Here is a 14,625-nt window from a genome sequence, read left to right as displayed (position 1 = left end):
ATGAAAACAAAACATCACCAAGGATGGAGGCCCTATTTAAGTCTGTTTCCTTATACCCAGCCCCCTCTGCCCATGAATATTACCACTTACGTACCAAGGCGTGCCTGGATTTCCCAATCTCACTCACCTGGATGCTCTGTTATTCTACCCGACCGGGTGGAACATGTGTCGTTTTGGTGTGGGGAGCCCACTGTTCTACTTGTCTGGCCTGAGACTCGGAAAAGTGCTGTCTTGCTTACTCTGGGGTAAGCCTGTGGCATCCTGAACCTTCTCTGTCAGCCTCACCAGCTAGTCAGGTTTCCTTCGTGGGCTTCCTGCCAGAACCCAGCCTCTCCCTGCCTTTCTCTAGCACTCCACAGCTTTCTACAGCTAGTACGGCCAATACCTAAGTACAGCCAAGAAGCTACCTGCAATAACTGAGATAGAAGGTGATGAGGACAGGCAAGACAATGGGGACTGAGAGGAAAGGATGATCTAAGTAGGAGGAAATAAATAAATGCTTTTGAGAACTAACCAAATGGGAAGATGGTAACAGGCAGGAAAGAGTCAAAGAACTCCATGGTTCGAAGTCTGGATGCCAAACAAAGCCACATCTGCAATGCCTAGGATAGCTGGGGTTGGCAAGGGATCTGTTTGGGTTTGGAACATGTTTGTACACAGTGCTTTTCTACTCCCTCGTCCCTCACCCCCTGTGCTCACTCGTAGCATTTTCCAGCATCTTACCTCTCTACAGTGAAAGCTCCATGAGAGCAGGGACCTTGCTGGCTCATTTGCTGCAGAACACTCGGCTCTGGGACAATGCCTGGCGGGCACCACATTTTCAATGTAGATATATGCAGACCGTATGAATGGATTCTGTGTTAACATGCTGCCCATCAAATGCTTGGGCAAAAGTGCCTTGGAACCTGGGGTTAAGAGATGTGGGTACCGAGAAGAGAGGATGTGATGAGGAAGGACACGTTAAAAGAACGAGAAAGGCTAAGACATGTAGCAAACTCCCCTCAAAGATTTAGGGGAGATGAGAAAGGGAAGAGAGGAGGCAAAAGAGAACAAGAAAAATCAAAGACAGCTAAGACAATGACACCTCTTGGAAATCAAGGAAGAACTAACCAGCAATAGCAAATGTAGAGGTTGAAATGGATGAAAATGAGAGAGTAGTACTAAATTCATGATTAGGGGGCTTGGAGTAACCTCAGTGGAGTGCTAGATGCTGAGGTGACTGCTATGGGAAGAGGAATGAGAGTGTAGAGAGAAAGTGGGAGCAGCAGATACAGGTTGGGTTTTTAAGACACTTGGTCTTGATGGTAGCAGTCTATGCAGAAGTTAGAGGCACAACTGTGTTTAGACAGGGGGTTTGTATTCTCAGCTTTGGATGTGTGTTTGTATAGGGAGATGAAAGCATATTGAAATATCCAGAGAGAGGGACCTTAGTCTACCTCCCACCCCCAAAAGACAGAACAGGAACAAATAATTATGTAGGAAAAAAAGTGTAACAGTTGCGTCCTAGTGATAGGAAAGAGATAGAACCTAGAGATTAGGAGTGCCCTGTCACTCAAGAAAAGAAAAGTAAAGGAGAAAAACACCTGGGGAGAGTAAATGGAAAGGGTCCATGCTTTTGCCCTAGGACCGGACAGCCCACAGACCAGCCCAAATAGAGGTGAAGATACAGGTAACTTTTCTAATTTAAAGCAAGGTCGGAGACCTGAAAGTCGGGGCACAGACTCATCCTGCCCTACAGGACAAGCTGACTACCACAGCAGGCCGAGGACAGAAACCTTCTTACCTCTTAGCATCACAGTGAATGTGTGATTACAATGGCATTTATTACAATGACATTAATAAATCAGCAATGCATCCCATTTACTACCAATTAAAATTTCCTACAGCAGAAATCCAGACTAGGAAAAGTGGTATTAATCACCGCGTAGTGGAACACAGAAAGAGTCATGTCCATGTAATTATAAAGCCAGGAGTTTAGGAGAAGGAAAAACACAGAAGAATTACTTTTCTTGGAAAGAATTCATCTTCTTTCATATCCCAAGATATTGTGGCTGTTGCCTAAGGTGTACTTTATAGTTTTCCAGATAGCACATGACTTTGGTCATATCCAGACAGCCAGATTTCTCTGTTTCTAAGATAATTTATTAAAAGAAGAAAACATTTTTCTCTTGGTTACTTCCAACCACATCGATTTTCCTCTGTGTGTGACCTCTTCACTCAACGCGAAAGAAACACGACCGACCATTTTGTGCTGCCCTTCATTCTAGGCCTTACTTATACATTCCACAAAGCTCAGCAGGAATTTAAGCCTTAAACTAAACAGACGTTTAAGGGGATGATAACATACTTTATAACTGGACACTTGATAACCTCTTATAAAATTCTAATAAAACATTAGCCATAGTGTGGGTTTACAAAGAAACCGTGCAAGTCAATGTAGGAAGCAGATTTACAAAGAACTGTTAACATATCCATGTGGCTTGTTTATATTTTGTCACAATTTTTGAGGGGGAAAAACCCAATGAGGAATCTAATAATTTTTTCAGATTTTTAATGCAGTTTGGTAGTCCTTAGGAACTAGAAATATAGTATCCACCAAGAACTTCTTGGAGCTAAACTTATATAAAATTCTGTATCAATTTGAGAGGGAAAAAGAGAATACGAAGATGGCCAGGCTATCTTCAGTAAATATGGGATAACAAAATAATGTTTAAGTGTTTAAAATCACTTTTCCTGAATATTCAGAGTTGGTGGGAATATGTTATAGCCTCCCTACTGTTAAAATAATTTTAAAAAGGTGACCAGGAAAGATGAAGACGCATTTCGTTGTAGCTGTCTTTAGAAGTTAGCAGCCCAGATTCAGGTAAAGAGCAAGAGAGACAACTGAAGAGGAGTCCATCCTGTCTTCTCCGTTCTCCTTAATGTTACTGTCCAGAGACCAACTCCCATCTTGGGTAGCCATTGTAACGAGAAGAGCCAGATTCTCCCAATGCTTAGGGACCCGTCAGAGGAGGCACTTAAGAAGGCCAGTGTAGTTCCATTCACAATTGAAGAACAAGGAAGAACAGGGTGCCCAGCAAGGGGTTGGAAGGAGTCAAGGACCGACAACAGAATCTGGAATTGAAAGCACCTTAGAATTCAACTCATTCGACTCTGATCTGACTTCTCAAGGTCACAGGGCACCTTGGTGGCAAGGATACTACTATACCCCAGAGGTCCTCACTCAGCACAGCACTCTGTCCACCGCTTCTTACTGCCTCTTAATCCAAGAAGCCAATAGGAACTGAAGGGGATTCAATAACCAAGTTATCATTATTTCCCTCTCAGCCAAGTTTCTTTTCTTTTTTAAAATATATAATTGTATTGATTTCAGAGAGGGAGAGAAATCATCAATGATGAGGGAGAATCATTGCTCGGCTGTTTCCTGCACTCCCCCTACTGGAATCGAACCCGGGACTCTTCAGTCTGAAGGCCGATGATGAGAATCATAAACCCCACGTACCCATCACAGCTTAAACAATTACCAACTTGTGGCCAATCTTCTTTCATCTATACTCACTCCTTTTCCAGGGTTATTTTGAAACCAATTCTAGGTATAGTATTCTAATTTATTTTAAGATATTAAATACTCAAAGATATTATATAGCTGCAAATACATCAGAGACCATTTTCTTTAGGAAGCTCTGTGGTATTTTTTATCTTATTTCACAGCTCTAAAATGAAAGGCCAGCTCTTACCTCGGCGCAGGCCAGTAAGACATGCTCTGTGACCCTGTACACACACTGATGATATTAGACTGTGGTGCAATGAGGAATTTTGATGAAGTGACTGTTTTGGACAATAAGCATGGAAAAAGCTGAACTTAAATGAAGATATATTAACAAAATACCACTGATACTGGACACTTGTTTAAGTTGGGCTTAATTCTGGCCTGAGATTTAAAGCGAGCTTCCTCCATGAGTCCATCTGAAAGGTACTAAATGATATAATTCTTAAGGTTTAAAAATCCACAAAATAAACTAATGATAAAAAAAAACTTTCACGCCAATGGCGTTATTACTCCCCTAGGACAGAGACTAGTCCTAAAAACATGACAGAAATATAATATTAAGCAATAAATATAGCAATATTTTTCTTTTATACAGCCATTCAAATTTTGCACACAGAATAAATATATTTTAAAAAAGACATTAAAATTTTTTTTAAGTTAACAGATAGGATCGTGCCACTGGAACGAAGTAGATAGATATACAATTGAGTCGGAGTGTGTGTGTGTGTGTGTGTGTGTGTGTGTGTGCATGGACTGGATACTTGCAGCTACAATGCTGGCATATTACACTTCTACTCCTAATTTTCCATTTGACTTCCCCCTCCCTACACATCAGTTTTCATGTGAATTTACAACTATATAGTCACAAGACTATCTAAGAAAGCCAAAATGATTAGAAAAAGAAGGCAAGTCAGAATTCAAAGTTGTTGCATCCTTAAATGAAATAATTTCACTTTAAATATGAATTAATTTTTTCCCCAGAATAAAACCCCCGCAAGCCTCAATTTTTTACCTTTTGACGAACTTAACAATTGCTCTTCTCTTCTAACAAAGTTCTGATATTCATACCTGCTGAGGTTTCTCTGAATTTGTCACTGGTCTTCTTTTTCCTCCATTTCCAAGGCTTAAAGATTTTGCCGATGGTGGAGAGCTTCCCTTTCCTCTTGAAGGGAGGTGTCTGGGAGCCTGCTGCGGGGCCATCTGAGTTGGCTATGGAAGCTTTGTCCAGTCCGTCAACTGCATGAAGAAAAGCAAGTCAGGCGAAAGCTGTCATGCCAGTGGGAAGCAACATCATCCATTCCCTCTTGCACCATTAGCAGCAAGCATGCCCACTTTAACTGGAATCTCAGATAAGTCTACTTTGCCCATTTCCCAACTGGCTGAACTGCCCTGATATCAATCAGTATAAATGAATCAGAAATTATAGTCCCCTTAGATAATAATTTTGTGGATACAGAGAAGCAAGAGGCTTACGTAATAGGTAGGGACAGACCAAGTATGGGTCTCTGAAACAGCTGAATCTATGTGCAACAGCTACATCAATACTTTGTGCAAAATAGAGTATTCTAAATATTTCTGAAATAGGATGTTTCCCCATAGGCTAGTTTGGCATTCTCAGTAATGAATATTACAGTTACAGTTTCTCCTTCACAAAGTAAAATGTAGAGCCAAGAGGCTAAATTCTAATTTTCACAACGCTAAAACTATCTTTTGCTCCTATTACAAAAAAAGTTTTCAGCCTCAAAGAAAACAACAAGAAATGTGGGAAATGTGGGTACTGTGAGTGATAGAACATATCTTTAGGTGCTTGGGTCATGTTATTACTCACAAGGAAGGCACAAAACCTCTGCTGCCTTGCACTATGTTCAAAGCAGAAGAAAGGTAGTGATGGCATCTTACCCCAACTATCAAATTTTAATGGCAAAAAACTGGAATGAGCCCATATTGGATAACAGAATGTTATTTCTGCAGTGAAATAGCACTTGGCAACTTTTTAAAAACGAGCCCTTGATACACTGAACAGCCTGAATGCAGCTCAAAAACATTGTGGTGGGAGAAAAGCAACACGCAAAAAGTGCACACTGTGTGGTTCTATTTGTATGAAGTTCTAACGGAGACAAAATAAATGTATGGCCATTCCTGCCCCCCTTCCCCACCCAAAAAAAAAAAAAAAAAAAGAAGGGAGGGAGGGAGCGAAGGAGGGAGGGGAACAGAACAATAATCGCTTCTTGGGAGTGAGGTGGCGGTGAGACGTGAGGAGAGGTGTGAAGAACTTCTTGGGGTGATGGAAATGATCTCAATAAGGGATGGATTATACAAAACCCATCAGATGGTAATTATGATATTGTGCACGTCACTTTATGTAAAATTTACCTTTAAAAAACCCCATAAGTAATGAACAACATAAACTGATGAACAAAGATAGAGCCAGAGGGGGAAAATATATTTTAGATTATAATAGAAGTAATCCTATTATTTGCAGATTTTTAATATTTCCTACAACTTTTGTGATATCATACTATGTTAGTACAGTTTTAGTAATATTATTATACTTAAAATCCCTTTTTTCTTGAAATGTTAATGTTTATTGCATGTAATATTATTATATTTAAGATCATTTTTCTTGAATAAAAAACAAAACCCATAAGTAGTACTAAGTCCAATTAATAATATTCAAGCTGATGTGTTTATGGGTGAAGTGTACTGATGTCCACTAAAAATAATAAATGGATAGAAAGATGGAATGGACAAATACAGGGTGGGGCAAAAGTAGGTTTACAGTTGGTAGTACTTGCAACAGAGTTTATTCTTGTTATTAATTAATTATTGTATCATTTTCCACATGAACAATTATAAACCTACTTTTGCTCCACCCTGTACACAATAAAGTAAAATTAGAAAAATGTTAAGTGGTCAATCTAAGTGGTGAATAGGTGGTGGTTAACTGTACAGCTGTTTCATTTTCAGAACATTTCAGAACAAAATATTGAGAAAAACAAAACAACAAAACAATAAAATGGAATGACAAGGACTTCTGCTTGCAGGAAGATGGAGCAGATTCATTTTTTCCTATTCCTCCTGCTAACTGCAGGTAAAAACCCTGAGTGTCATATATAAAGCCAGCCTAGGAAGACTCTGCAAGGTGAAGAGGAAGTAGACCAGTTTGGGACCTCAAGACCCAAGAAACAACATGGAAGTGAGATTCTGGGGTTTTCTTTCTTTCCTCATGTACTAGTATACCAGACTTATCGTTCAAGCAGTTACCAATGGCCTTAGACTAAAAAGGCCTCAACAGCCCTGACCGGTTTGGCTCAGTGGACAGAGCGTCAGCCTGCAGACTGAAGGGTCCCAGGTTCGATTCCGGTCAAGGGCATGTTCCTTGGTTGCGGCACATCCCCAGTAGGGGGTGTGCAGGAGGCAGCTGGTCGATGTTTCTCTCCCATCGGTGTTTCTAACTCTCTATCCCTCTCCCTTCCTCTCTGTAAAAAATTAATAAAATATATTAAAAAATAAAAATAAAAAAATAAAAATAAATAAAAAGACCTCAACAAAAGCCAAAGGAGCAGGCAAGGAACAGCCTAGCAAGACAGAAAACTTTTAAACAATAACTGCTCTACTGCTCGCCACAGAAGAAACTAAGACCATCCATGCCAGCAAAGGCTGAATGGAGAGACTAGACTGCTCCCATCATGAACCTCAAAAGGGGAACTTTGACTTCCAACCATACTAGGCAGTAACGAGGTATCTCTCTTCCTCCCTTCACCCAATATTGGGGTAGTATCCAGCCACTGCCCAGGGGAAACTCCATTCCCACCCATTGTGGTGTCAGTGGAGACCACGTGGGGATCTTAGAATCTCACTGTGCCCAACAGTAACAAGGAGTTACCACCACCTCCATTTTCACTAACAGGTACCAACAGAGGACAAGTGAGGAACCTGGAATTTTCCCTCCACCAGGCAGTAATGCGGTAGCACTCCTTGTCCTATGCTGGAGAGATGTCAGACAAAGCCGTTTAAACAAAAGTTTCAATAAAATTTAGAGTCACATCACATAATACAAAAATGTCTACGTTTCAATAAAAAAATTACTTGACAAACCAAGAAGCAGGAAAATCTTAGACTGAATGAAAAAAAACAAGACAATTAGTACATGTCAATGTCTAAATCCTTAGGAGTATTCCTTTCAAACAAAAAAAGAATGATAAATCCCATTCTTCTCACTAGTGAAGTCTAGTCTAATTTCAGGTAGAAATGTAAATTCTTCTGTGTATGGCTCCTAACCTATTTTACCTTGCCCATGTTGGCCATAGTGCAATAGGGAGAGAGAGAGAGAGAGAGAGAGAGAGAGAGAGAGAGAGAGAGAGAGAGAGAGATAATAAACTGATTTTAAAGCCAAACCAGAGTGAAGAAGTAAAATCCTTATTTATTTCACTTTCACTCCTGTCCAACTGCCTTCCTTAAACTAGGGGGAAACCCAGGGAGGAACTAAGTGATGGTATTTCTTTTTCACTGAGACTTTATGCTGAAGGGTTCAATTCTGAACAATTTAAATGTTGTGAAATATAAAAGGTCTGACTATTACAAACACAGGAAGTTAAGTTTTCATCCCAAATTCACCTCTGTAGCTATAGACACACATCCTAGTTCTCATTTTCTCTCAACCCACATATCCAATTCTCTAATACTCCATAAAAATTCTGTTTTGCCTTGGCCTGGTGGCTCAGTTGGTTGGAGGGTCATCCCATACACCAAAAGGTTGTGGGTTCGATTCCTGGTCAGGGCACATACCTAGGTTTCGGGTTCAATCCCAGGTTGTGGCACTTATGGGAGGTAACCAATTGATATTTTCCTCTTCTCTCTCTCTCTCTCTCTCTCTCTCTCTCTCTCTCTCTCTCTCTCTTTTTCTTAAATCAATAAAAACATATCCTCGGTGAGGATTGAAAAAAATTTTGCTTTGGACCGGAACAACTTAAGAATAGTATATTTTTTTCTCCTGAAAACAAAAGTAAACAAAAAATAAATGAATAAATCCCTAGATGCCAGATGGGGAGATTGAGTGAGGTAGTTGATAAGTGAGAAATGAAAGCCTTAATGCTAAATCCATCACTGAATAAGAAATTAACAGCCATTATCTTCCTTTATTATGCATTTGCAATTCTAGACTTCATCTGTACTCTGGAAACAGCCTGGGCCAGTGCCAATGACCACAGCAACACACTCACACATACTCTCACACATACTGTTTCCTGAGTGAATGGATCCCCCTGTAATTTTATAATTGGGCTATTATAGTAAACCACACTTGCAATTAGAAACCATGTGTTGGCAACGTTGGCTAAATTGCCATTGTACTTCTCTTACTCCATGTCCATGAAGGGGACTGTTAGCTGCTTTGGAGTAGTATAAACAGGACATTAACTCTCTTCTTTCCTGCAAACACCTAGGATACTGCCAGTGCCATAGATAATTCTATAATCTTTCTTTTTGATGAATTTACCATTACAATTAGTTTGAAACTTTCTAAAAATTTTTCACAAGTCTAGGGAATCTTGCATTACATTCAGAGAAGAACAAATTGCCAGGTTAATCCCAGATGAAAGTCTACATGTCCTGAAGGCTTTAAATGTTCCATTTTTACCCACTTTCATGTTATCAAGAGTAATCTGTCATTCATCAGAACTTTCCTTTTCACACTTGAGATCAACACTTCAAAATATTTCAAATGTCATTTAAATATTTAAAATATTTTGCATACAGTCATTCATCGTTCAAATGCAGTAATTTTATTTTTAAATATGTTTTTATTTATTTGAGGGAGAGAGAGTGAAAGAGGGAGAGAGAGATGGAAACATCAATGAGAGAGAAATATTGATCAGCTGGGACCTACAATCTGGACATATGCCCTGACCAGGAATTAAACGGGTGACCTCTTGGTGCATGGGTCAGTGCTCAACCACTGAAGCCACACCAGCCGAACTCAGATGCAATAACTTTAAATGACACAGCTCAGTCTATTTTCTCACCAAAATAAGCTCACACCCAACAGGACTTCCCTACACCACCAACTGCTAAAAATTCAGAGATTACGTGCAGGTTTTATTTTTCATTTAAACAGAAATTTATCACGTAAGCAGTTCCAGTGCACATGTGACCATAGATGCTTGAGAATTACCACATAAAATAAAGTGTAGGTTTGGATAGTCTTCCCTCTGAGATCTGAGAACTGATTGACATGGATTCTTAGAAAAATTAAATCTAATAAAAGAGTTTGTAGAATTTTTATAATATTCGGTAGTTATGTGGCAATTTAGACATTTATTTTAGATTTTTCTCAACACATAATTATTTCAACCACTGAGGAAGTGAGAGAAATGTGGCAGAGTACTCCAATTCACAAGTTTTGTAGGTAAAAGATCACGTGGAAATTAAAAAAAAAACAACACAACTCAATAACTCCTGGTACTGATTCTGTATAGACTGACAGCCACTTCGTGCCAAAGTAGGCAGCAAAGATGGTCTCATCTTTCCTCTAAATATCCTTAAATACCTAAAGGTTAATGATAATATATTTTTTAAAGCCCAATAGTAACAAAAACAGAGAGAAAGCATGTGGTTAAAAAAATACTTTGACAATACTCTGCTGTACTAAGTATATGCTTCTAATAGTACTCATAGTGATTTTATTGTACTACAGAAAAATATACAGGTTAAAGGGCATTGTATACAAACATCTGACATTTTAAAAATCAAGAACTTAAAGGAAGGAAAAAAAAAAACACAAAAAAACACAAGCAAACCAAACTTTACTTCCTTAAAATATTGTTTCTAGGCTTTTTGTGCCTTTGTAATTTCTTATGCTTACATAATATTACCACTGCATTTTAATTTGCATTAGAGTTTTTGCTTCCATTATCATTCTGCCACTTGTCCCTTTAAAGGCCATAGAACACATGGCAAAGAAGCATTAGAACAGTGCTTAGGGAAAATATACCTCTATTTCCTATCCTATGTGAGTCTTCTCTCTAAACTGACGCAGTGACTTAGGAAATTTGTTGTCATACACAGGGGCATATATACAATTCTGGGCACAAAACCAAGTGGACAAAAAGGTCAGAGTGAACTGATTCTATGAGCCATCACAGAAGAGACTGATGGTTTATAAGGAAGTCAGGTGATCCTTGTGTTGTCTGAAGGAGATGCTTACTCTCTTGCTAATAAGCATTTACATTGGGTTAGATCAAATTTCTTCCTTTTGGGGGGTAAGATGAATGACTAGTGGAACTTCATAGTTTCTTTCAAGTGACAGAAGAACAGAAATTGGCAAATTTGGAGGCAAGTTATAAGAACCGTCTTCCTCTGAAGAGACCAAAATTCCTTCATTTAACTCTATTATAGCAACATTTCTCACATTCTATTCTTTTTCTTTAATTTCTTGTTTACATTCTGTTCTTTTTACTCTTGCTGGATTTTAAGAAGATGATGGTTAAATAATTTAAAAAATATTTTTAGCCATGACTTTTACTTTAATGCTGACTATTTTTTAAAGGCACTATCAGCTGATGAAAAGTAATTTTCCTCTGTGCCAACTAAGGTCGTTTCTAACTCTAAAATTCTATTCTCAGAGTTTTAGGCAGTGGTAGATACATTTATACATAGAAAGTTGAAAAAATTCTCTAATTCCTTTCACTGGAGACTGCTATCAGAACCCAAGACTGAGTGCTCATAGCACTCACAGGGGTATCATTGCTTCCAAGTCCTCTGAACAAACAGAGCTAGGAAATACATGTATGTATACTGAGCCAAATGTATACATTCTATCTATCAGCTATCTAGCTAACATCTATCTATCTATCTATCTATCTATCTATCTATCTATCTATCTATCTACCTACCTACCTACCTATCTACCTACCTACCTATTATCTATCTATCTATCTATCTATCTATCTATCTATCTATCTATCTATCTATCTTTGTTTATTTGGCCAAAGAAAAGTTCACTGTGACGTCTCCCACTCTAATTCAGTACCACAGGGCTCACTCTGGCTTCCCCTCTTGCTTATCTGTAACCTTTCTTTCCAAGAGTGGGAAAGCTGGCTCCCAACATTCACTGTCCATTTGTCCCATTCCCGTATATATGTATAGCAGTTTCTGAATTGCTAACTCATACCCCCAATCATGACACATGTTCAAAGATAGGATTTTGTAAGTTTGTTTTTTTACCTTTTTTCCATAAATAGGTATCGTCTGTCTATTATGAGCACTGCACTGTGATGAGAACATTTTTCTTGGAATTACTTTAAAAGGTCAACCACCCTTGGTTTGTTCATGTTCAGGCGATTCCATTCTTGATTTCCACGGGAAAGGTTACTCATCTTTGTGGTCCCAGTTCAGGCCTCCCCTCTCCCTGTGAAATGTTCCCGAGCCCCCAACTCAGAGTTACTGCTCTCTTCTGGGATGCTCTGCTTTCGCCTTTGCTCCAGCCTTGCCCCTGGGCTGGCATCACTGACCACCATCATGTTCGCTGCCCCCGCCCACGCTGTGAGCTCTGTAAGGGCAAGAATCCTGTCTGTGATCTCCCTGGATCTTACAGGGTGAGTCGTAGCACCAAGTTAAAGCAGTGGGGAGGGGCCCATCTCTGGAGCAGACAGACCTGATATCTGGTCCAGGCTCTGCCCGCTACGGCATGTCACTTGAGGAAGATATTTACTCTTTACTCGGTTATATAACTTAACCAATAAATATTTATGTCCTCTTTCTCTATAAGAATACACACACACCATCCATATCAAGATCTAGTTCATATCCAGGCCCATCCTTCTGCTTCTTCCCATCCCATCCGTTCCCCCAAATAACCACTGCTACAACCTCCATCACTGCTAACTTCTTTTATGTGTTCTTGAACTTCAACTTAGTATACTTGTACAGCAATTCTTTTGTTTGTCTTCTCTCACTGAATGCTATGTATGTGAGATTCATCTAAATATATGCGCGTTTCAAAGCGCAGCTACCTAGTTACAAAATGAGAAATATGCTGTCTTAGCAAGACCTCAGATGACAGAGTATTTGAAAACGGTGAGCTTTATTGACACCTCTTCTTTTTAGAAAGGCTGTCATTACCACTTTCTTCACCTGGAAAACATAAATAATATCTCCTTTCCCTTACTAGGTTTCTGGGAGAGCTAATCTACCTTTCTGTCATCTTTTGTAGTTGCCCTGAAGCCATGCTAAATTAGAAGCAAGATTAAAGGTGGATAAGTCAGTTAGAAAAAGCTAAGAACCATATGATTTCTCTCATATGTGGGATATGAAACTGAAACTCATGAACATAAACAGCAGTGTGGTGGGTGCCCAGAGGGAAGGGGGTCCTAATATATGGTGACAGAAGATTTGACTCTGGATGCAAATATACAGATCTTGTAACACAGAAACACACACCTGAAACCTATATCATCATGTTGACCAATGTCACCTCAATAAATTCAATTAAAAAATAATAAAGGTGAAGTTTACTTTCTGTAAATAGAGTTTTATGTTTATGCTTACTCTGCATAATAAAACAGGCAGTCATTCTGAGAAATGCAATCCACGGAAACATTGAGTACCATATTATCGTTTATAGGAACAACAATCGTGTTTAATAGTTCTACATTATTCTATATATGTACATTAAAGCCCTATATATGAGAAAACTGAGACTTAAGAAGGCTGTGTGGCTTCCCAAATCATTAACCTGTGGCAGAGACGTAGGCTAGGTTATCTGATCTTGATCAAGGCCCGCCCCCCCCCCCCCCCCCCCCAATCTACAAGGCTGTCCTCATGGGAATATGAGAGCCGAACTCATGGTGAACCAGCAGCACCTCCTAGTAACTCTAAAAGAGCAATAAGGTTCAGTTTGTAGAACAAAAAGCAAAGAAGATATTGCACAATCAGGAGAGGCAATAAATCTCAGTTAATGTTCTGGGTTTTGACCATCCAATTGGGACGGTTACCTGTTAGCCAAGAAGAGAGCTGAGTCCCAGACCCAACTCTGCTACTTAACTAGCCCTGTGACCTTGAGCAAGGACCCTAATATTTTATTGCTGAAGTCAGGTTAAATGATCTCTAAGCTCGTTTCCAACTTTAAAAATTCTATGATTCTCATATTTGTGCCAAGTATATCAATCTTAAAGGACACATTCAGATCTATTCCAAGTGCTTTACAAACACTACCTCATGAATTGTCACTACAATCCTATGAAGTATGTGCGACTAGTATTTCCATTTTGTAAATGAGGAAACAGAAGCCCAGAGAGACCAAGCCATTTGTCCAAGGTCACGGATGGTAAATGGGACTTAACCTCAACAGTTTGCCTCTGGAGTGTCCTTTGTACAAAACGGGTCAGAGGGTCATGGGTGGGAATAAGGCTCTATTTTTAGAGAAGGCAAAAATAATAACCCTAATGAATAATAACTTAATTCCACCCCAACCACTTCCTTGGACTAATCCAAGAGCTGGGGCAGGTACTGTTTTGCTCTCTAAAACTATGCCCAGTGTCATCATTGTTAAGTTCATGCTGGATGCAGGCAGAATGCACACCTCACTTACATTGCCTGCAGTCATTTGATTGCACAGAATCCTTATTTACTGTAGCATTAATTTTAGAAACTTGATACCATCAGTTTTTTAACTTGCTTTTCTAACGGAGGCAGCCATTATTTTTAAACTCCCAAAGGGAAAAGCTACTAAAGACTTCCATCTGCCTGCAAGCCCTCACCGAGAATTTCAGAGTTTTGACTTGCGGCTGATCGGCCTCAGAATGAGAGTGTGTTTGTGCAGCTGTGTGACATCTTGATGCACTGACATGAGCAACATCCCCTAGACTTGCTGCAGGACATTTAACAGAGTAAATATGCCACCACCCCGAGTTGGGGTTTAAAGAAACTCTGATTGAGTGGGGAAGGGTTACTTTGCAAATGGAAAATCAATTTTAATGTAAACAAAAGCATCTTCAGTTCTGAGTAGCATTGTTACTACTGCAAGCGAAGGGCTCTATGAACAGATAGGATGGCTGTGCTTAATTAAGAATGGAAAG

The 14,625-nt window shown here is 39.4% G+C and overlaps 1 protein-coding gene across 7 annotated transcripts in view; it reads right to left on the bottom strand.

Moving 5' to 3' along the window:
- PHACTR2 (phosphatase and actin regulator 2) overlaps window positions 1-14,625 on the bottom strand; it is a 220,779-nt gene that overhangs the window by 72,735 nt on the left and 133,419 nt on the right. For all 7 annotated transcript variants that reach the window (XM_079780933.1, XM_079780934.1, XM_079780937.1 and 4 more), the window contains exon 2: window positions 4,619-4,786. In XM_079780933.1, coding sequence (XP_079637059.1) covers window positions 4,619-4,786 — 168 coding nt within the window. The remainder of the gene's footprint in view (window positions 1-4,618; window positions 4,787-14,625) is intronic.

This window comes from Cnephaeus nilssonii, assembly GCF_951640355.1.
Source record: "Cnephaeus nilssonii genome assembly, chromosome: 9".
NCBI lineage: Eukaryota > Metazoa > Chordata > Mammalia > Chiroptera > Vespertilionidae > Cnephaeus > Cnephaeus nilssonii.
This window is presented reverse-complemented; position numbering and strand designations above follow the sequence as displayed.